The sequence below is a fragment of the Ambystoma mexicanum genome, chromosome 4p (genome assembly GCF_040938575.1).
Source record: "Ambystoma mexicanum isolate Mex_15411 chromosome 4p, UKY_AmexF1_1, whole genome shotgun sequence".
Taxonomy (NCBI): Eukaryota; Metazoa; Chordata; class Amphibia; order Caudata; family Ambystomatidae; genus Ambystoma; species Ambystoma mexicanum.
Genome location: NC_090927.1, coordinates 667,103,462 through 667,125,506, shown reverse-complemented (window position 1 = coordinate 667,125,506; position 22,045 = coordinate 667,103,462). Strand labels below are relative to the sequence as shown.

At 43.2% G+C, this 22,045-nt stretch overlaps 1 protein-coding gene across 3 annotated transcripts in view; it reads right to left on the bottom strand.

Moving 5' to 3' along the window:
• Positions 1 to 22,045, bottom strand: part of COL19A1 (collagen type XIX alpha 1 chain) — a 2,241,461-nt gene that overhangs the window by 415,709 nt on the left and 1,803,707 nt on the right. For all 3 annotated transcript variants that reach the window (XM_069606203.1, XM_069606204.1, XM_069606205.1), the window contains exon 20: positions 12,101 to 12,163. In XM_069606203.1, the coding sequence (XP_069462304.1) occupies positions 12,101 to 12,163 (63 nt within the window). The remainder of the gene's footprint in view (positions 1 to 12,100; positions 12,164 to 22,045) is intronic.

Below are 22,045 nucleotides of genomic sequence, written 5' to 3'. Positions count from 1 at the left end.
GGGCACCAGTATCCGACATGACCAGTAGCCCCTGCACTGTCTCCGTGCCTACCTTGTACTTAGGTACTGTATCTGCCTCCCTACAGTCCCCTGCCTTCTGCGCACTTACCCAGAGTCGGCATTTGGTTGTATTTACTTAGGGCTTCCCCTACTGCACTACCCCCCCCCCCTCTATTCCCCTGGCACTTCTCCTCTACCTTCACCTTCCAGTTGCATGATCTGAATGACACAAGGAGTAGTAAGATCGTTTGCTCTGTCCTCCCATTGTCTCCCTTGTCTTGCTTTGCAGTGCCTTGAAACACTTGTGATTTAGCATATCATATCAGATATCACTGAATCTCCTTGGTGTTTCTAAGTCTTTAGGCGTTTTTACATAGATAACCAATTTGAACAAACTTGATTATTTTCCAGGTTCCGCAAATAGATGGCAGCCTCCCTAGAATTAACACAGCTGCTTTCCCATAGCACGGGTACAAGCCACCTCTTCCTCAAAGCACTATTAAAAACATGTATAATTCCCATGGCAGGTGGGTATCGCAAATACAGGAATGAATTGCCTTTCCAGTGGGCCACATTTTCCAGCATGTCTAGTTGGTGTAATCCCAGCTGGGGTATTCATTGTCTAAGCCGGTGGTCCACTATCACATCAAGGTATGTTAGGGGTCTGTCCGGAACCGTTGCTTGCAGATACCTGATCACCGTTGGTTTTAGACCATAGAACTCCCAGGGTACGTCCAATTTATCCAACAGGATCCGAATTTTGGTAATAAACTCTTGACAGAATATTTTTTAGACTGAAAAGCCATGCTTACCTATCCACTGCGCGCAGAACCTCTCTTGCATGTTTGATATAGTTTGTGTTGCATCAATGCAACAGATATTCAATTAAATATCTGCAGGTGGACAGCCCTTCATCCTGCTACAGTTGTGGCCAGGGTCTCTTCCTCACACAAATTATCCCTTCTTCAGCCCACGCTTGTCTAATTATGCACTAATACATTTGGTTGGCAACTTAATTATTCCCTCCCAGTGGCCTTTAAAAAAGTTATTTTCAATTCAATGAAACCTATGGTGCGAAGGCCCCACGCTTGCCCCCACAAAAAACGTTTGCTATTAATTGGGCGTGACACAGCTTAAGTGCTGCTTGAGGGAACATGCTTCCCAACTTCCTGTAAAGAGCTTCTCTTGCAGCCGCCATGGGCTGCGTCATCCACACTTGTGCGCGTGAAAACTGAGCTGCCAATGACACATTAGACCAGCTGCAGCGCGTCATCATTCCTCACATCCTGAGGAATGGGATGCTTTTGTTGGCAACACCATCCATTCTGCCTCTCAACTGTGTCATCTCTTACAATAATCGCCTCCTCTGGCAGGCTGTTTTCGGGATGGCTTTGAATTACTCTAACAGGTACGGACAGTGTACACACATTGCGCCAGGGCCAGACAATGTCGAAGCACTGCCAGACAATTGTGCAATGTAATATAAGAGGTGCTGCATAGCGCCCTTCTATCAATGTTAGTTCTGGGACTACTTTTGCTATGGTTCACCTGTTACAAAGCTACATTTGTACCAATTTACCACTGCGGGGGACCCATTTTGCATCAGTCGTTCAGAACAAATGAGGAAAGTAAATTGCTTGCAACCCGTGAAAAATGACCGGCCTCGAGAGCAAATGATGTAATCTGCAAACAAAGGGGGGATTTTAAGGGGTTAGAATGCTGTAGGTATTTTGATTTTTAAATCTGTATTTTGTGCTTTTTTAATATGTTTAGGCATGAGGTTTTATCGATTCTGCATATTATGTGTATGTTTCTTCATGCAATGTAATGAATTGACTTGATGGATGTTTGTTTCATTCGAATAAATGTATCACTGACTGCAAACAAAGGGGGTGGTCACTGCTTAATTGCATAACATCTGTACCTGCCGGCGTTGCAAGACAAAAGCCGAGAGAGCAGGACAGACCAGGGGAAGCGCCTGCATGTTCCCCTGTATGACATGTCACTTGAGTGCAATTGGCAGGCCGTCTGTGCCTGGCCTTGGAACTGCACCAGGCCTACATATGGTAATCCTCACCTCAGAGGGATCTTCATGGGGTGGGAGCATTGAATGATCAGTATTTGCAGTCTGAGTTTTCTGGCCACCAAACTTCCCTATGAAACTTCATAAATCGAAAGATACACTGCATACAGCAAGCTGCCTGATGCTGTGGACTATTGCATGCCAATGCAGCACTTCAAACAAAGGGAACTTGTAAGATGCATCAGCAAATAGCACTTACTTCTTTTTGCTTTTCATAGGAGTCTTTTATTGCGTATGATTGCTTAAATGCAAAAGCAAATAACAAAAGAATACAAACGCATGCCTCAATAAAATGTCTTATGAATCTGAAGACTGGAGGTTGTTAATAAAAAGGCACTGGATAAAAGCTTGACAGGAACACAATAGAGACTATCTATCAACAGCATATTTTAAATATCCTCTTATTCGCGCACCCGCATATGTGTGGGCGTGCAGAGGAGTGTGTACACTGGTATAATGTTGCTAGATGGATATATATGCATACTTATATATATTGTGGGAAATAGTGTTGCTCTGTCTATGATTGGTTCGTGCATGGGGACATGGTGTGATGTCGTTTTTGCTATAGGCTAGTTTTAGACTCCATCGCCAACAAATCAAATTATTGAAGAGTTAAGTGAACAATGGTAAAACAAATGATTGTACTAAGTTTCAAAGCATTGCACTTTTGACATATATCTTGCTCATAAAAACCTAAACTGCTCACAAGCACACCATTTCACATTTTTCTTGATTACTAATGGGTGTGACAAAGTCTCTTGACGGTCCTTGTTGGTGGATGGTGCGGTCGCCCAAAGGGGCTTGGTGCTGACACAAGTGACAGGATGCTAGACCTAGGGCATGTCAAGGTGCAGAAGTACAAGACCGTCACAAAGGTGGAACAGAGGTTGCTATAAAACTTTACTTGGTTCAAAAGAAAAGGGAAAAACCTACTTATCCCTAATCCTAAAAGGGGTTTCCCTTCCTCAAATAATAAACTAAAGAGATTGCCAGAAGGCCTAAAATCATAAATGTCCACCGTTGTATCAAGTCCTATTTCCTTCCCTTATAAACAACTATGGATAAATCTCTGCTGGGTCCAGAAAAATGACTCTTCTTCTGGACAGAGGATTTTAAAGTTTTTTGAAAATGGACAGGCGTAGGGTCTCCCTTCCCCTGGTTCCTCTTAAGGTTTCCAATGTCCGGGAGAATATCTTCCTTCCCTGTCTCAATGTCCCACATGACAAGGGGGAATGCCTCGCTTCCCCTGGGTTCTTTGCTTCCCAAATGCCAGGAGGAAGTGCCTCCCTTTCCCATGGCTTCCTTCTTAGTGTGCAACAATACCAGGGGGATGACTCCGAGTGTTCTGCTTCCGGCTCAGCGTTCCAGTCTTTTCTCCTCCATCCCGTCTCATTCGGCATCTCGCGGTTCCTCCTGCGAGGGTTTGACCTCCTGTTTGACATGTCTTCCCTTTTTGTACCCCAGATGCTAATAGAATGTCCATATTGATTAGTCTGCTCCTCTTGGCGCCGCGTGGTGCTCATCCGCACTCTTCGCTTCTTCTTCATCTCAGTCAAACGATTGGTTCTATGTCATTGCATCGCCTGTTTTTTTCCCGCTGAGTTTTTCGCTGCCAAATTTTTGCTGCAAAAACTCATAGACTTCTTTTGGGGGGGGGTTGCCACCACAAACCCCCCTTCACAGCCATTTCAAACTTAGTCCCCACATCCCTATACCCCTTATATCCCTTTACCCAGCTCCCCCATATGTCTCTATGCATTTTTGCGGCACAAAATCAGCAGCAAAAAACTCAGCAGAAAAAAACGGGTGATGAATGAACTTCATAACAAATTATTGCTTTTCTCTACTGGGATACTGGCATTCTTCTTCATCCCAGTTTGTTATGGGATTCCCATGGGTAGTCCTTACTCTTCCATGCCTCAGTATAAGGTAGCGAGGAGGAATGGTCTACCTTACACATGTAAATAGAGGTATGTGGGACTAGGTTACCCTGCATAGGATAAGAGGGTGAGGGAGGTTGTAAAGGGGTGGGTGGATACTGTGCTATCCCTAACAGATCATCCCTCGTCTCATAAGGGGGTTCCCTCCCCATGTGATCCTCCCGCAATGTACCACCTACAGGTGGACTATAGGACTGTGGCTGCACCGCCCTGGCCCCATGGATAGGGTCCACCCGACGGTAGAAGGGACAGCATCTAAGGATTTTTCACCGATAGCATGGGCAGGATCATCTGGCAACCCCTCAAATTCCACATAGAGAGGTGAGGGGCTCATTACAAGGCATCCATAGATGCTTGTGCCCCAAAAAAGGAATGAAGCAGTGGGGGTCCCACCGAGCTTGCAGCGGCTATACAATTAGCTCCCTTATGCAGGGGCTGAAATTGCTCTGAAATCTACAGAGAGAAAGAGAAGGACCTCAGCTAGACAAGGAAATGTGAGACGCAGTCCTCACACAAGACTCCACAAACAAACAATTAAGAAGAAATAGACTAAGGGAGCCCTCACAGAGGGCAGTGACAAAGTGTAACAACCAGAGTGAGGACCACCAAGGGACGGGACTCGCAAGCTCCAAGTGCCACATCAGGACAGGGGCCTGTAAACAAGATAGATCCACATCAGCTAACCCCTATACCATTGACCCAAGAAAAGGGAAGTGAGTCCCACTAAAATGCACAGAAGTACAAATAGAAAGTTCCCACTACCATATCTACACATATCTGTCCCCTTAATCCAGAGAAAGAAAAAACAGGAAGATAGAGCCAGTGTGTTGCAGGCAGAGGGAGGACCACCGAAGAGGAGGGACAGTACAATTCCAAGTTATCCAGACATGTAAGCCACACCAGAAGTTGAGCCTGATAGCCAATCCCAAATCCAGATACTAGACCCGACTCACCCTACCCAAGGAGAGGCTAGAAGGCAGCGCCAAATGACCTATAAAAGGCTCGGTCTGTGCATGAAGGCTGTGGGAGTTAGGATGAATGGTTCATCTTGGAGCTGGCTTGACATATGAACACAAGGGGCAGGAGAAAGAGATGGACATGGAGACAGTAGACTGGAGTAGAGCCTGTGGAGCTTGAGGGAGCAGGGAAAAAGAGGTTGAAAGAGAGGCCTAGAAGTCTGGGGTATGAAGGAGTGGCTTTGAGAAATTAAAGAGAAGGGGGTGTGACATCTTGAGTAGGTGTTTACTTTTGGTGACTGAGGTATAGCCTTTGGCCATGGGCAGTGGCCAGATTGTCTGGGTCATGGTATAAGGTCATGACCTGGAAATCTGGCTACTGGCCATGACTGCGAGGGACGTAGAAATGGTGTTAAAGTGCCCATGTCCACCTGGGACCGGCTATGTGATAAAGTTATTCGAAAATGGGATAGGCTTGAAAAAAATGTGTTTGCAGTATTATAGTCATAGGGTTCTGCAGGCTGCCATAGAAAGGGAAGAGGGGTTCTGTACGGAGCTATGCCTTCTATTTCCATGGTGGCCATCTTGGAAAAGGATTTTCCTTCCTACAGCAGGACACTGCAGGCATTCCGCTGTAGGAAGAAAAATCTATTTTTAAGCACCCGGGTTCCCGCTTTGGCTACCAGGGGTGCTAATGCCCTTTATCCCCCATTGCAGGGGCTGCAATGGAGGATAAAGGTCCAGAGCCCTCATTATGTATTTATTTATTTATTTATGACACGCCGAAGCCCGCAGGCATCAGGGCGCACACAGACACACTTCGCATGGGCCAATAACTTGGGCTGCCGGACCGTTATCCCCCGTTCCGGTCCCTGGAACGGGGGATGAACGTCACATTATTCCCATTAGCATAACACAAAATGCTAATGGAAATGTTGGGAAAACGTATTGAGTCCATGTACTTTACTGAAAAATGTAAAGTAGATAGAGGCTATAAGATTTTTTTTTTCTGTTTTTCAACTGTGAAAGGTGGTTAGTAAAGGAACCTTTCTTTTGTTTTTTTTTTAAAAAAAGAAATGTTTGCAGGAGAGGTTATAATGTACAGTGATGAAAGAAATGAGGAAGTGGTACCAAGCACTAATAGGAGGGGTAGGTGGACAGGGGATGATGTTGGGTCTTGACCCACGTTTGAACTATTATGCTGCAACATTTGGTGCTGTGGGCTTAGAAAATCCTAGATGGCGGAAAAGCCCACATTTGCGCCAGAATCCGGGAAAACCGCGCCATTTTGCGCACACAAAAATGGTTCCCTGACCTGCCACCCACCAGTGCAAAGAAAGATGGTTCTGTTCAAAATCCGTTTTATTAATGTCAAAAACTGCTAAGATCATGGGCCCGGAACCACCAAACAAAAATCCAACTCTGATTGAGTGTTCTACTTTACTCTGCTGCAGATCCACATCAATGCCATGTCAAGCAAGGATCATATACTATCAAGTAAAATCCTTTCTTTTTGAAATGTATTAATTCAAGACAGCTGTCAAAAATAGGTGCAGTACCGGCATTGGACACTAACCGGCGCTGGCGCTCTATAAATCCTGACAGGAGAGCTGTCTTGCAGAACTGTGCAGTGAACAGAAGGGGGTCCTTAAAATGGAAAATACCCTCACGATTTGAGACCAAACTCCACTTTGTGCGGTGTTCTGGGACCGAACCCCACTATTTATTAATATTGCAGACACTGTGTTTAGGATAGAGACATAGTAATTTCCAGTAATATGCTCAGGGAAGGGGTGCAGGTCTGTGTAAATTTTGAGGAAAAACCAATGTTGCTAAAGCTACCAAAAATGAAAAAATGTTGTCATTTCTTAAACCAAGCTCTTAGAAAGATCAGAGTTGGGCAAGAATGTACCTTAATCCATCTGCAATGTGCACATGTAATTTCAACAAACTGTGTATCTGGGAAATATGTGTTTTGGGTAAAATTGATTTTTCTAAGTAAATGCAAAGGGGAGTGTTCTTCCTGTATGCCATAAAATTGATGCCTGATTACACTCCATTCCTTCCCCCAATCAAGGGAGAGAGGAGAGCTTGGCCAATGATAAGTTGTGAGGGGCAGGCTTAGTTACGCCCACGCACAAACCCATTTTCAAGACACATAAAAAGAGTGGACAGGCAAGGATTCACTTCCACTTTCTTGCGAAGCATTTTGCCGGACCAGACAATATCCAGAAGGACCATCTCCAGAACGTAGAATCCAGACTTCAGAACTTTTTCAGCAGTGCCAAGAACTTTTGCCAGAACCAGAGACCAGACCGCTGTGAAGTGCAGAGCAGAGCTGACCTAGAGAGCTGTGACTTCAGAACCACCCGCCAGGAGTCCAGTCCAAACCTGATCAGACCTTGACGGCCTATTTCCAAATTTATAGTGTGAGTACTCAGCCAGAACTGTGCAAACCAATCTCTTAGTTTAAAATAATCTAATTTAAACCATTTCCACCTATCTAGAACTGCATCACAGAATTGTGTGTCCATCATGTTGATCCAAAACCTTCCACAGCGCATCTGTCATTCTGAAACTTTAATTTCATTTCTGAAAATCTATCTCCACAAAATCTTCCGTATCTTTGGAACCGTGTGGGCTAGGGACGAGATTTAACTTTCATGTGAAAGCTAAGATTCTAATCTTTCCAACAAGCCTACAAACGACTTTCTTATAGTTATTCCATACTCGTGCTCGACGCATTCGAAATAATTGCTGCAAATTGAAAAATTTGCTCCTGTCAAAGATAGCCGTCTTTTGCTTGAACTGCTAAAATTCGTTTTCAACCTGCTAATCCCTCATTGAGCATTGCCAGTGTGGATTGAACTAACCTTAAGTAGCTATCACCTACCTAAATTGTTAATGGATAATGAGTAAGAATAGGTGTAGGAGCTGTGGAAGGGTACATTTTGAGCTTGAAAGTTCCTAGATTAGTAGAAAATGCAGTTCCGAACTGTCCTCAAAGCAAGGATCTGACCGCAAAGTGCAAACGCATTCATGGACACGTCATCATGCCGCACGCAAGCACATGGTCATGTGGCATTGTCCGCAAGTTCCACAATGACATCAGACATTCGCGGATGTTGACAGAAGCAAAAACAGTGGAAAAAGTATAGAATTGTTAAAATGGTGCTAAAAGGTGGGAAATGGCAGAGCTTTAAGGTGAAACATTGTAAATTGGACAAAAACATTGCTATATCGAGGTCAGTATTATATTGGTAAATTGTAGGAAAATAACATGCACTGGTAAAAACTCATGGAATTCTTGAGTTGCACCAATAGAAACCTATAAAATTCACTGAAAAAACTTTGTTAAAGGTACGTTATGGTTATGTTGCTCTAATAAGAACCTATGAAATTCATTGAACAAAAGTGTTAAAGGGCCGTTATGATTAAGTTGCACTAATAAAAATCTATGAAATTCAATAAAACACATTGTTTAAAGGGACGTTATGTTTAGAAGTAAAACCGAAAAACCTCAGAAATTCGCCAGTTATGGTAAGATAAGCAACCATAACTCACGCCACCACCGAGCACTGCTAAGACTAACAACCATGACATCAAAGATGACATCACAAATGTCATTGAGGACATCACTGATGACATCACATGTCTGGCAGCCTCTTTTTTTGTTCACTGACATATCTAGGCCAAGTGGTTTTCTTCACTGACAGTCAGGAAAAAAAAATCAAAAGGTACTATATTTGTAGACATTCCCCTTCTCATATGTTCTTACACTACTTTCCTTAGGGTTCAGTCACATCATATGATGCATATACATAGGGGAAGAAGCAGGTCTGAAACACAGCAATCATTTCTGTGCATGAAGATAATCAGTTAGGTTCCGAATGCTTTCTGGTAATTCTGCTACTTTTTTGCTTACTTTACTTTCCCTGTATATGCTCATATTTGTATGCATTGTGGTCTCTTTATGTGTTGTGTGTAGTAGTACACTTATGTATTAAGTGATGCATTATTAGCTAGTTATTACATGTTGCACAGTATGCAAAAGTCTGATACGGAAGCATTCACCATTTTACTATCCAACATTGCAACATTATAAATATTACACCTCTAATCTATATATATATATATATATATATATATATATATATATATATATATATATATATATTCATTGAAATAACTCTGTTAAAGGGACGTTATGGTTAAGTTGCACTAATAAAAACCCATGAAATTCAATTAAAAACCTCCTGTCATAGCTATTAGGTGGAGTTGTGGAACGTGTGACTCGGCTCAAATGGATTCTCCTACTTTCACATTTCAGGTAAAAGATTTTTTCAAGCCCTTTTAAACCCACCATGATATATATGTGTGTGGCACTGCAGGAACAAATGATAACTCATTAAGAATCGTTCCTTCTTTCTCCTCGCATCGTTTTCTTCATTAATATACCAGTGATATCTTGCACCAACAAGACATTCAGCATCTTCCCCTCCAGAGGCCGCCGTCTTCATAGACAGGATAAAGCATGGATTCTCAAAAAACATCAGCATATGCAGGAAAACCCTATTTTAATGAGGGATATTGCTTTCAAGCCTTATCAAAACCTCATCATGACTACACTTTTGCCACAGTGACTAGTACTGGACAAATTATATTCTGTCAAAGGAAAAACGGTTTATATTTGGACAATCATTTGACCCTCAGTGAATATCGAATGAAACTCAGATTCACTGGATAAGCATCTTCGATTTTTATTGAATTCATTTTAAATTGCTTTGGTCATGGCTATTATAAGAGGTTATCTATTTTAACAGTTATTTGCTTTTCACTGATTTTTTTTGTTGGAGCAATTGTTCACCATTTATGAAAATGATCCTGAGTATACTTATACATTATCTGAGGTTAGTCGTGCACTCCCCCCTTCAACTGAGACCCAGCTAAGAGGAAAAGAAACATCCTCCAATGGCCCACGACTCGAGTAGAACAGTGACAACCATGATATCTTCAGATCCATATCCGGAGGGTGTCTGAATTAGTATAAATAAATAAATAACTATATATCATTCAATGTTACAAACGTGATGATGTTAGGGCGAGTGTTGGGAAAAATTAAATGAGCACCAACTCGTGTGGGCCATATATACTTGGTGGTCCAAGCATACAATTAATCACATACCTATTTGTTAAATACAAAGATCTGCAATCATTCTTATGTTTACAAAATGATCTTTGTTTGTTTGCAAAGCAGGCTAGTGTAATTTGTCCCATTCTCCTTTCTCACAAGTGTATTCCGAAATAGTAAAGTATGAGGGTGCAAGAAAGTACATCTCGGAATCACAACCTCCTATAAAAAAATAATGTATATGTGCTTTGCAACATATTTAACATTCCTATTAAAACTAAAATGTATATTTATTTCAACATTTATATAGCGCCTTTTTCCAAAGCGCTATACATGATTTGAACAGTACAGTAGCAGTAAATGACAAGGGCATGGACAAAACAAATGAAAATAACGAGACAACCAACAAGTTAAGAGAACACATCATGAAGGAAACCAGTTTCTGAAAGAGTGATACATTTTGGGTAAAATGTGTGTGTTTGGAGGGGAGTTAGTTCCTGGTCTCCTGAACAAAACGTTGTGCCATCACTACAAAGACCAGAATTCCTTGAGACTGTAATAAAAAAAGTAATTGGCAACAGCTGAAAAGAAACACAGCCTCCCTGAAGAGAGTTGGAGACTCGAAAGTACTTGGTGGAGCAGAACTACTGTGCATTTGAACTGGCAGTTGGGATTTAACCCTGGTATATTTTTTGAACATATTGGGAGAAGCAGAACTACTGTCCATTTGAACTGACAGTTGGGATTTAACCCAGGTATATTTTTTGAACATGTTGTAGGATTTAATCCTGTTACCACTCACATTTGGGATTTAACCCTGTTATTTTTTAACATTGCTGGGATCAAACCCTGTTATTACTAGTTTAAGGATTAAATGACTGGGAACTAGAGTGCGCACCTGACCTTTTCTTTTTTACTTAATGTTGCAGGAAGTCTGGGTCCTGGAGGCAGCAGCACCGGGGGTTGTCATGCCCTCACTTTGGAGAGCCATAATCATTGTTTTCTCCCCTCCCCAAATTTTGGGTAAGATGTGTGTGTTTGGAGGGGAGTTAGTTCCTGGCCTCCTGAACAAAACATTGTGCCATCACTACAAAGACCAGAATTCCTTGAGGCTGTAATTAAAAAAGTAATTGGCAACAGCTGAAAAGAAACACAGCCTTCCTGAAGAGAGTTGGAGACTCGAAAGTACTTGGAGGAGCAGAACTACTGTGCATTTGAACTGGCAGTTGTGATTTAACCCTGGTATATTTTTAGAACATTTTGTGGGATTTAACCCTTTTACAACTCATATTTGGGATTTAACCCTGTGATTTTTTAACATTGCTGGGATCAAACCGCGTTATTACTAGTCTAAGGATTAAATGACTAGGAACTAGAGTGCGCGCCTGACCTTTTCTTTTTTACCCATTGGAAAACGCTCTGTGAATCAGGCCCTACGAGGGAGAAAATGAGAGAGATGGGGAGAGAGAGGGAACAGAGAATGACAGAGATGGGGGAGAGAGAGAGAGGGGATGAGGGAGATGGGGAGAGAGAGAGAGATGAGAGTGAGAAGGGGGAGGGAGAGAGAAAATGAGAGAGAGGGGGGTAGAGGGACAGTAAGAGACAGAGACAGAGTATGAGAGAGAGAATGAGGGAGTGAGGGAGAGAGAGAGAATGAGAGAGATGGGGAGAGAGAGGGAGAGAGAGGGAAGCAAGAGAGAGAATGAGAGAGGATGAATGTCACAGCATCTGTCACACTGATAGTTTTATGAGATTTGTGGATTCCCAATTCAGACTTCAGTCAGTGCATTACAGCGGGCGAGATACATTTTAAAAATGAAATGCTTTAATTCGCCATTTGCCTTACATATCTTACAGAAGAAAAAAAAAGAATGATGACACTCCTGAAGAAAACTGTACCAAATTTTCGTAGAAGCTGATGCAAGGAACTAAGGTGATTTAGGATAAAACAAGCTCATCCGCTATAAAAAGAACAGAGTGCTGTGCTTACTGTTTCTCCCTTGTCTCCTTTCTGTCCGGCAAGCCCGGGGACTCCTGGGTGGCCTGTTTCCCCCTGTGTGCGAGAGAGAGGACATGCTGTCTGTTAGTTCTGCGCAGGTGCAGTGGCTCATCTGAAGCATTTCATGTCACACTCCTAGGCCTAATAGTCACAAGCATATCCTCGGACTGAACGTGGATATACCCTTGCAAGTTAAACAGAACACTTTCATTACGTCATTCATAAATACGTAGTTATAATGTTGAATTATGTTAACAGTTAGCCTCCAAAGATAGCTTTAACTCCGACTCCATTTTAGCTGCTTCAAATTAACAACATTAGACTCCTTCAAGTGATACAAGAGTTTAGCGGAAGAACATCCTGTGGGGTCACACATAGCTCTCAACTCACACGCTTTTGGCGGGTGTCACCCGACTTGTAAAGGGCTGACTCACCCGCCAAGCCTCCTGCACGCCCATTCATTCCAATGGGCGTCTCACCCGCCAAAAACAAAATCGGGTGATTTCACCCGCCTTGGCAACACAAATGGTTGAGAGCTATGGGTCACATGTCATATCCGGCAGACGATTAATTAAACTCTGAAAGCGGCCAGAGGCTCGAAATGCTACAAAAAGAAAGTGCCGCGTATGTGTGGGAGCTGCAAACACGTCACCTTGAGGCATTGGAAGATAGCAATGGGGCATGGGGGCGGAATGCTCCTGTAAACAATCACACGTGGATCATTTTACACAAAAGACATGAAGCAATGTTGCCACTGTGTCATTGGCAAGACCTGGGAGTGTCATTTTACAAGTTTACTATCGGATCAGCCACCCTTATACTTAGGGTGACCAGATTTTAAAAGTAAAAACCGGGACAGGGCAACTAACATAAAAGTAGGACTAACGCTTGAAAATGGCTGTTAAGGTACTACACTTCAGTAGTGTTTGGAGGAGATGGGGGTTTACATGTTACTGTTCAGAGAAAATATTATAATTAATTTATCCCAAACTAACACTATCTTAAATTGTAAAATAACGCATTTCGTCTGTGCGAGATTGTGCATTCCTGACTGCCAGCTATGAAGACCTACTACAAAAAACCGGGACCACTGCAGTTTCCAATGGGAACATAATCTTGAGAAAGGAGGACAGAGCACCAAATACCAGGACAGTCCCTGCAAAGCCGGGACATCTGGTCACCCTACTTATACTGGACTCACTATAAAGGCTGAACGCCACGGCTAACGGTTGGCATTGCGTCAGGTGGAACTGAAAACAAATGATGGCTCCTACAAAGAAGACACAGAAAAAAGCAAAGTCTCAGTACATACGCCAACCTCTCTCTAGAATACATCCTGCTCCTGGGAAATGTTATTTATCCCCCCCTCTAAGCAGCCCCCACCCCCCAACATCTTCTAGGACCAGTGTTTGGATAAGAAGGGGCACATGTACACTCTCGTTACAGAAATGAAGGGCGGATGTGTCAGCTTACCCTGCAGACCCATACCACAATGTGGTACCAGAAGAAGGACTATGCCACCTTCTCTGATGCTGAAGGAGTGGGCGACTTCTCTTCTTTGCACGGGGGCATGCCCCATGCAAACAAGGAAGTTCCTACTGTGCCTGCGCACGCTTTGTGTCACCCAGCATGATGTTTTAAATTAAACCTTCTTCATATGCTCCCCACAGGAGCGCACAAGGAACGCTTTTGGGGGCAACATGCGTGCATGCAGTTACAAAGTGCTCCCCCCCTGCACGAGGCTTGTCTGCACCTCATTAAAAAGAGAAGTGGCGCTCACACCTAGTAATAACGTCAATGTGTGGCCCCAGTCATGCTAACAGTATTAGTGCGGTCAGACCATGCATGCAGGAACCATCAGACAGCATGGAAAGCATGCTGCCACACTCCCCGGTAATGCATGAGCTCTTGGGAGCAGCATGTCTTTTTGGTCATGGGCTAAAAAAAAATCACCAAAAATCGAGTTTTGATTCCTTTAATTGGATTTACTTTTATGGGAGTTGCCTTTTATTGAATTAGCTTTCAAAGTCACTTCATCAGAGGGTAAAAAGCATGAATGAGGAAAGAGAAGCAGCCCTGAGAGTGTTGCACCCCAGGCTGGCATGCAAGGAATGCAGTGCAATGATTGGCTTATCTCTCTAAGCGCTGTGCATCTGCACTACAGAACCATTAGCTTGCAAATAGAGCAGCTAGAAATATGGCACTGTTTACAAAACACGCCTACATTTACTTAGCTGAAGCAGTCCAGACGTATGTGTGTTTCCAGATATGTGTTAGATGCTTTCTGAAAGGGGGGCCTCGTCATTTTTGAAAATGTGCATATTTCTGTTTATTGTAAAAATGTCCTGGAGTGCAGGCTATCACAAGGCAGTGACGCATGTCTTCCAGCATGTTCATTTCACAGGTAAATTGCATTGCTGAAAATATTTGCACCAACAATGAATATTTTCAAATCGGGTGGTCCTCCAAGATGGAGGAGGAAGGAAAAGAGGAGATGCATAGTCAGTTTGGTTCCCCTTCTAAGCCTTGGAAGGACTACAAAATGGGGCACAGCACTAAATGCAGGGGTACAATCACTAGGCCTTGTTTTATGCCTCCAAAAAGCACTTGACAGATCTATCTGTGTTCTAGGTTTGGACATATGCTTTATGACATCTATGTATTGGCAAGGGAGTAGAATTACCACCACCTACGTGGAACTGGTGGGTACATTACCAGTGTTCACATGGCATATTGTCTGGTGGGCTGTGCTTCAAAGATCAACCTAGTGAGGCATGGAACCCTCATCTCTGTTCAAACCTCTGTTCTTTAGGTTGACCATCTCTAAAAATGTGAGTTCCCATATTCTTTTGTCTCTTATATATGGGAGCTCTCCTTAACACCAAAACCAACATGTCCTTTAGTGTGTGCCCATCCTGCATGACGTGGCGTCCTACTGGTGTTTCTGTTTTATGGGTTGAGATGGTATGTCTGGAGGTTCATTCCTTTGCACCGTTCTTGGCAGATTTCACTGATGTACCTTCCTTATTGGCATTTCTTGCATTGGACGAGCTAGTAATCCTGGGAGAATTTCTATTGTGGGTTCTGTGAGGGGTCAAAAATGAAAGACGGACACAAAAGTATAGTTTTCTCAGAGTTTGCAATTTATTAAACACTAAAGGGTGAGATAAACGTCCATCTTTCCCTATCCTAATGACAATGTCTTTACCTGGCAAAGTAAACTAAAGAAGGATGACTGAGTATCCAAATAGCCACTGACCCTCACACTAATACAAAATAATACAAGGAATATTTGGCAATCCTTGCAAAGGTTCAACCATATACGTTTCAAAGAGTACTCCTTGTGACTCAGGTTGTGTTCCCTTCCCCTGGCTCAATGCAGGAACACTCGTAGAAAAGTTCTGATTGAACAAAGTTCTATTTGGTCCAACACAAAAGTTCAGTTTCTCCTTTTCTCCTAATACGACCTTGGATAATGTAAATTACTCTTTCATAAACATTTGTTCCCAAAAATCAAAGCATTTGTTTTTCTTCACAGAATCCATCTTGGTAAGGCTAAATGTCTTTCTCACAACACACTTGTTCCCAAAAAGCAAAGCACGCGTTGCTCTTCCCAATATCTGTCTTTCTCACAACACACTTTTTCCAATTTAAAACAATTGATATCTTCCACAATATCCTTCTTGACAAGACCACTGCCTTTCTCACCAAACAACAGTTCATACATCAAGGAAAGGTTCTCTTCCAGATATAAAGCAATTATTAGTATAGCACACTTTCTCTTCCAATTGACTACTTTTGTCGGGATAGCAAACAATTTCTTCTTATAAAGCAACCATTTTTAAAGAAATGATAATAGTGGTAACACGTTCTTTCTACCACACATTTTGCCACCAATACATTGTTTCAAATCATCTTCTTCTTTCCTGGTCCACTCGCCTGCCAGGACTAACTACTATTGATCCCCTTCTTGGTTTACTTCCCTCACAGTGTCAATATTTGCTCCAAGACTTTCCACACCAGCATACCATGTGAAGAGAGCTGAACAATGGCTGCTGCTTTTTATAGTCTCTTGACTCTTGACAATATGGGTTACAGGTTTCAGCCAATTGGTATCCCGCCAAAGATGAATCATGCCCTTGTTGCTGCTGCGTCGTTTCTTTACAGCCTCTTGGCTGTTGGTAATATGGGTTAGAGGTTTTCCCTAATTGGTGTCCCATAAAAGTGGAATTACGCCCTGATTGCCCTTGTATTACTTTCTTTGTTCAGTATTCAAAATTATCATTTGTTATCAAATGGTCTTCTCAGATCACCTCTGGGTTTAGGCCAACTCACCAGTCTGACTTGGCATCCCCGCTTCTTGGATAACTGAGGCGGCAGACCTCCCATGGTCTGCCTACTCTGCTGACAGTGTCCGCTTAACTTCAGTGGACTGCTTCTTCCTTCTCTGAAGCTCCGTTAGCTCCGGCTCTTCTCTGCTTCATCTCACAGTGTTGCTCGCCTGAATGGGAGCACATCTCTCCTTCAGCTGGCCTTCCTTTGCCGATGCCGCTTCTTGCTGCTTACACTCTGCACAGTCTTACTGCTGCCTGTTTTGCCTGGATACCAGCTAGGCTTCATGCATCCTTTACAGCAATCTCAGAACTACGTTCTCCTTCAGCTACGCTGTTCACAATTTATTTTCTCAGCTTCAATTAATTTTTCCATTTAAATGTCCTGCTCAGGTGTTTTCCTTTCCAGCAACTAAACCGCACATTCTGGTTTGTTGCCCTTTGGATCCTTCTAACTCTGAGCCCCTCTTCCTCGTCCCAGTACTATGGGCATCCTGGATCTTGAAGTCCCTAGTGGTTTTCATCCTTTGGTACTTATTTAGTTTAGATTGTTTTGAAAACAGAGTTGTCAGAGTTAGGAAATGGTGTAAAAAAAATCTGTGTTCTAACATTGGGATTAGGCCCTGTATTTGAGATAGTTTCATGGAAATTAGAGAGTGTTACAGCTAAGTCCTGAACTCCAAAGGTGCACACTTTGATCTGATTAGATGACAACATCTTCTCTGGGTAGCTTCAAGGGTGGGAATTGAACAATAACAACAGGTCATTAGGTAAAAGGGAATTACAAGATTTTTATCCACAGCAAAGAATGAATACTGCATCCCTCTTAAAGGAGTCAACACTTCCCCCTAACAGCCCTCCCAACCCATGTGATCCTCTCTCCTGATACCACTCCCAGGGTTAGGATCAGGTAGCGGCTGCTGTCCCCTGGCCACATGCGAGGAGAACTGAGTCTGGGGATCATTGATGACTCTGCAGGATTTATCACAGTTCCCTGAATCTGAACAATTTGATCCTACAAGGTTGTTATAGCACATTCAGTGCACAGACTTTGGCAGATTTAATAACTAATAATAATAACTCGTTTTTATATAGCGCTACAAACCTGCAGGTATCTAAGCGCTGCAATAACAGTTATTATTATCCCACTGCGTGGTACTCAATTTATCGACCACAGAAGGATGAAAGGCTGAGTTGGCTCTGCCGGGATTCAAACATGCGTCAGCAAGCTACACACAGATGTCAGAATAAGCGCTCAACTTGCTGTGCAATCTGACAAGCATCTCCTTGTATTGCATGTGCATGTTCCAAGTCATGTTTGTTCTTGGCCCATTGGAAATGCACTTCTGGTCAGGGATTCGGACAGAGTTTTTGCTTAAATGCAACCAGGGGGAGGAGCAGGTGGCCACTAAAAATGCCTTTCAGTTCTTCATCCCTGCTGAATATTGGCTACAGGTACTTACCAGGTCTATTCAGTTGTATTAACGCTGGGTGATAGGTCACAATTGAGGTACTCATTCTGTAGCGCTGGTTTCCTGTGTTGCAGCAGGTTCTCTCTTGGAATTGTCAATGCCTGATCACACTCCCAGTCAGTTTGTCTAGCTGAGTGTCCTTTTGCAGAAAGGATGTGTGGAGAACGTCAAGTTGCTTTTCCCATGTCCCCTAGGTGGAGCATATCCGTTGTTACCTGATTACCTGACTGAAGATGACATATCGTTCTGTGTGGCTCGGATGGAAATTTCATCCTATGCAGGTCCTTGTTCACGTCCATTGGTTTCTGGTATTCTGTTGTTTTCAGCTAACCAGCCCTTCCCACAGAGATAGTGGTAATCCAGAAAGTGTATACTCATCTTGAAAGAGTCCACAGTGAATTTAGTGTGGCAGAAGGTACTGATTGTTGCATTGACTTAGTAACGTTGCCGGTGCTTCCATGACAACTGTGCCTACCAGGGCTGTTGCGCCCGGCATGTCAGACCTGCCGCACGCAACGGCAGGCACAGGTGTAGTCTGCTGGTCCGGAAAGGGTGCTGGCATGTTGCTACCGGCACCCTTATTTACGGACCGGCAGACTTGTAATCAGGCCCCATGTCTCTCAGATGTTCCTGAGGAAATGTGTTGTGTCCTATTTATATTGTTTTGTGTCCCTTGCCAAAGGTTTCAGATAGTTGCAATGGGCCAGATTCACAAAAAGCAACGCAAATGATAGGAGCGCTGCTTTCAGAAATGCTCACATCACATGAGCGTTTCTGGAGGGGCTTGACTGTAGCACAATGATGTGCTGCCCAGCCCCTTTGCATATATTAATGTCAGGAGCAAGTTCCCAACACTAAACTAATGTATGACATGCTCTAAGCAAACACGTGGCTGTTGGGTGCACATTTCACAGAGAGGGGTCATTCTGAGCCTGTTTCAGGGAATTGACCAAAGAAAAGCATGTCCATCCCTGTTTGAGGATGGGAATGCTAGTTTGACAGCCGCAGTTTAACCTGTAGATGTCAAACTTCAAAAGAAAATTAATGACAGGGTCAGAAATTCCCCTGCTGTTATTTGCCCATCCCCCTGTACCGGTTTCAAAAGGCGCAGGAGGATGACCCTGGTTTCTGGACATTTTAAAGCGCATCCCGTTTGTGAATTCAGGATGTGCTGTAAAATGGGTTTGGGTCTATTTGACCTAAAACATTTGACCAAATCACATTTGATCGAATTTATTTGACCTTTTGTTTCATCTAAAATACGGAGGGAGACCCCCTGCTACCTCCCACTTACCCTCAACCTAACCTATACCCTTACCCACTGTTAGGGAGAATTCTCACTCTATGGCTAATTTCCCTTACCTATAGAGTCCCCCAGCAGCTTTGCTGGATTTGAAGGGTATGTTTCTTTTTATTACCTGCTAAGAGTGAGACTCTTTTTCCCACTCTTGGCATTTCTGCTATGTGTGTTCTAGGCTATTTTTGTGTTTAATGCCTATGGGATTTTCTCTCCCCCATAGGAACCATCTTTATGCACATGTGTTAAACAGCAACCTCCATGCAGTGATACAGGGGTGTCGTAGTGACCCCCAAACATAGACTCCATACCCTGGGACTGACTACTGTCTCCCAGAGCATGTAAAGTCCCCATTGACTTTAATAGTCGATTTTTATGAACTTAACCAGTACAACCCATCTTACTATGGAGGTACTGGAAGGGGTTAATAGTTTTTCCCCTATGTTAATTTTCGAGGGGGTACCTTAAAGTCCCTCTCTCTAAAGTTTCTGGCTGGTGGCAGTGGTTACTACCATAAATATTCGACCGCAAATATTTTCCTATGGGATTTTCCCAATGTTCGAGGCTAACACTTTTTCTGACAGCCTCTAACATACCGCCGGTGCATTTTAATATTAACTTTGCTCCAGTAGGTTTTATTTGCCAGAACTTTAATATAACTTCTTTCTCGTGTCTTTCTCTACGATCCTAACCCAGGTCGGGGATCCTTTGTTTGTCCGTTTGGTGGGCTTCTGCCCAGAAGCCCTCCTTCCAGCGCCATTGAGTCTGGGGTGGGTCCATTGTGTAAGAGGGGGAGTAGGACCCCGGGACAGAGTTGCCGCAGCAACTGAGGTCGCACTCTAACCTGATAGGCTGGAGGGTCTCCCGCCAAGAAGACCACTCCACTGCGTGAGTGACAGCTAGTCTGTATGAATGGGTCTCTTTCTGCATAAAGGCAGGGTCCTGAGGACTGGAAGAGCAAGACGTCACCACTGGAACTACGGAACCGAAGGGGAGAGAAACCACAGACATCTTCAGCATCTACACCACTAGTGAAGCCCTGCCGGAACGTCTCACCACTTTTCTTCCACACGACGAGAGGAGATCTTCATCGAAAGAGCCTTCTTCCCTTGAGCTGGTGGGAACAACCAGTTCACCCATCGCTTCTCCGGACCTGCCTTGGTCGAATCGACAGTGCCCAGCACTTGGAGACCGGATAGCCAGGCAGCTATCGACCCGGACCGGGATTAAAAGGAGCGTACCTGTTAAACTTTGTTTGGCAGCACCGCGGCTAGTTTCATCCCTGGGTAGTGCAGTGACACGAACCTTCCTCCATGACGAGAGCCTCTCTTCCTCTGCTGGACCCCTCGAACTGTAAGAACTGCCAGGAACAACCGCCACCGCAGAAGCCACTTCTTCACGTTTAAGGTACATTGTTCCGCCAGGCTTCCCTTTCCCCATGGTAGCCCTAAAGGTGTTTTAAATCCTTTATCTACTTATTGGGTTGGCCACCCTCTCTCTTAACATTGTCTTTCGCCTCGCATCTACCTTTTCAATATTCGTTTACCAAAGACTTGACTGCAGCTACAAGAACATTTTTGCTCCTAAACTCTTGGTCCTGTACCACTGACTCTGGCTCAGGCCCATTGACTCTGGCTGATTTGCTAGATCTGCTCTCACTAGATTGAATTGCAATAAGAAATGTGTTGGTGCACCTGAATCTTCTAAACCCCTCTTCCTTCCTACTGTTTTAACTTGTGGAGTGCCATTTTGCTCAGTTTTCATTCACTTACCTTTCTGCTAAAGCGTCACTGTGCATTACTTGTTCACAAAACTTCAAGGAAGTATTGCTAGGGGGTGTTTGAAGATATTTCGGTTTAACTTGTGCTTTCCCTCCCTTTCGTTAAATTGTTACAGTGCCATTTGTAGTTCGTTTTCACTGTGACGTTTTGCTCAGTTTTCACTCTACCGCAAACTTGTCTACAATTGAATAGGAAGTTGTATATACTTTTCCTTGACTGAACTTAACTTACTTTATCAACTGTGATTTATGTGTTGAACTAGACGTGTATAAAATAAATATATTCTCTTTTTGATACAAAGCTTTGGTCAGTGTTTCCTTGTTCCATAGTACTGTGATACATATTGTGTAAACCCTGAATACTGCTCATCTCCCTCTTGAGATAAGTCTGACTGCTCAGCCACAGCTACCAACTAAATCTTTGTGGTACAGACTGATACCAAAGGGGATTTATTACTCTCACCTGTAGTCCTAATCTGGTGTAGTGCTCCCTAAGTGGACTGCACTGGATTCTGCCCAACACCCACCCCATATGTATATTTAATTAAATTTGACTGAAACAAAGGTAAAATAAATTCAATCAAATGTTTTACATCAAATGTTTTTATGTCAATTATGATAATACCAACAAAAGCCATAAGCATGCGATAGTGAACAAGATTTGCATACTCCTAAAATGGTGTGTTTGCGCTGCAAAACAAAATGTATGATGCAAACTACAATTAAAAAAAATAAGCATTACATGGGGAAAAATGCAGGGCAAGCTTTTGTCATGGCTTTCTATTAACTCTGGCAGCTCCCTATTAAATGAATGCAATCACCTTGGAACAATGTATTTATTTATTTATTTCAATTCTTAAAACACGCCACATCGCCTGGAGGCCTCAAGGCGCACAAGAAACATAAAATAACACACAATAAACAATGCAGAGAATAGGACAATCAGATGCAGTCTAACAGTCTCCCCACAAGAAAGGTCTGGGCACAAGAAAGGAATCTCCAACAGTAAGGGATCGCAAGAGCCCATCCACAGGTAGGGTGCTTCTTCCCTCCTTA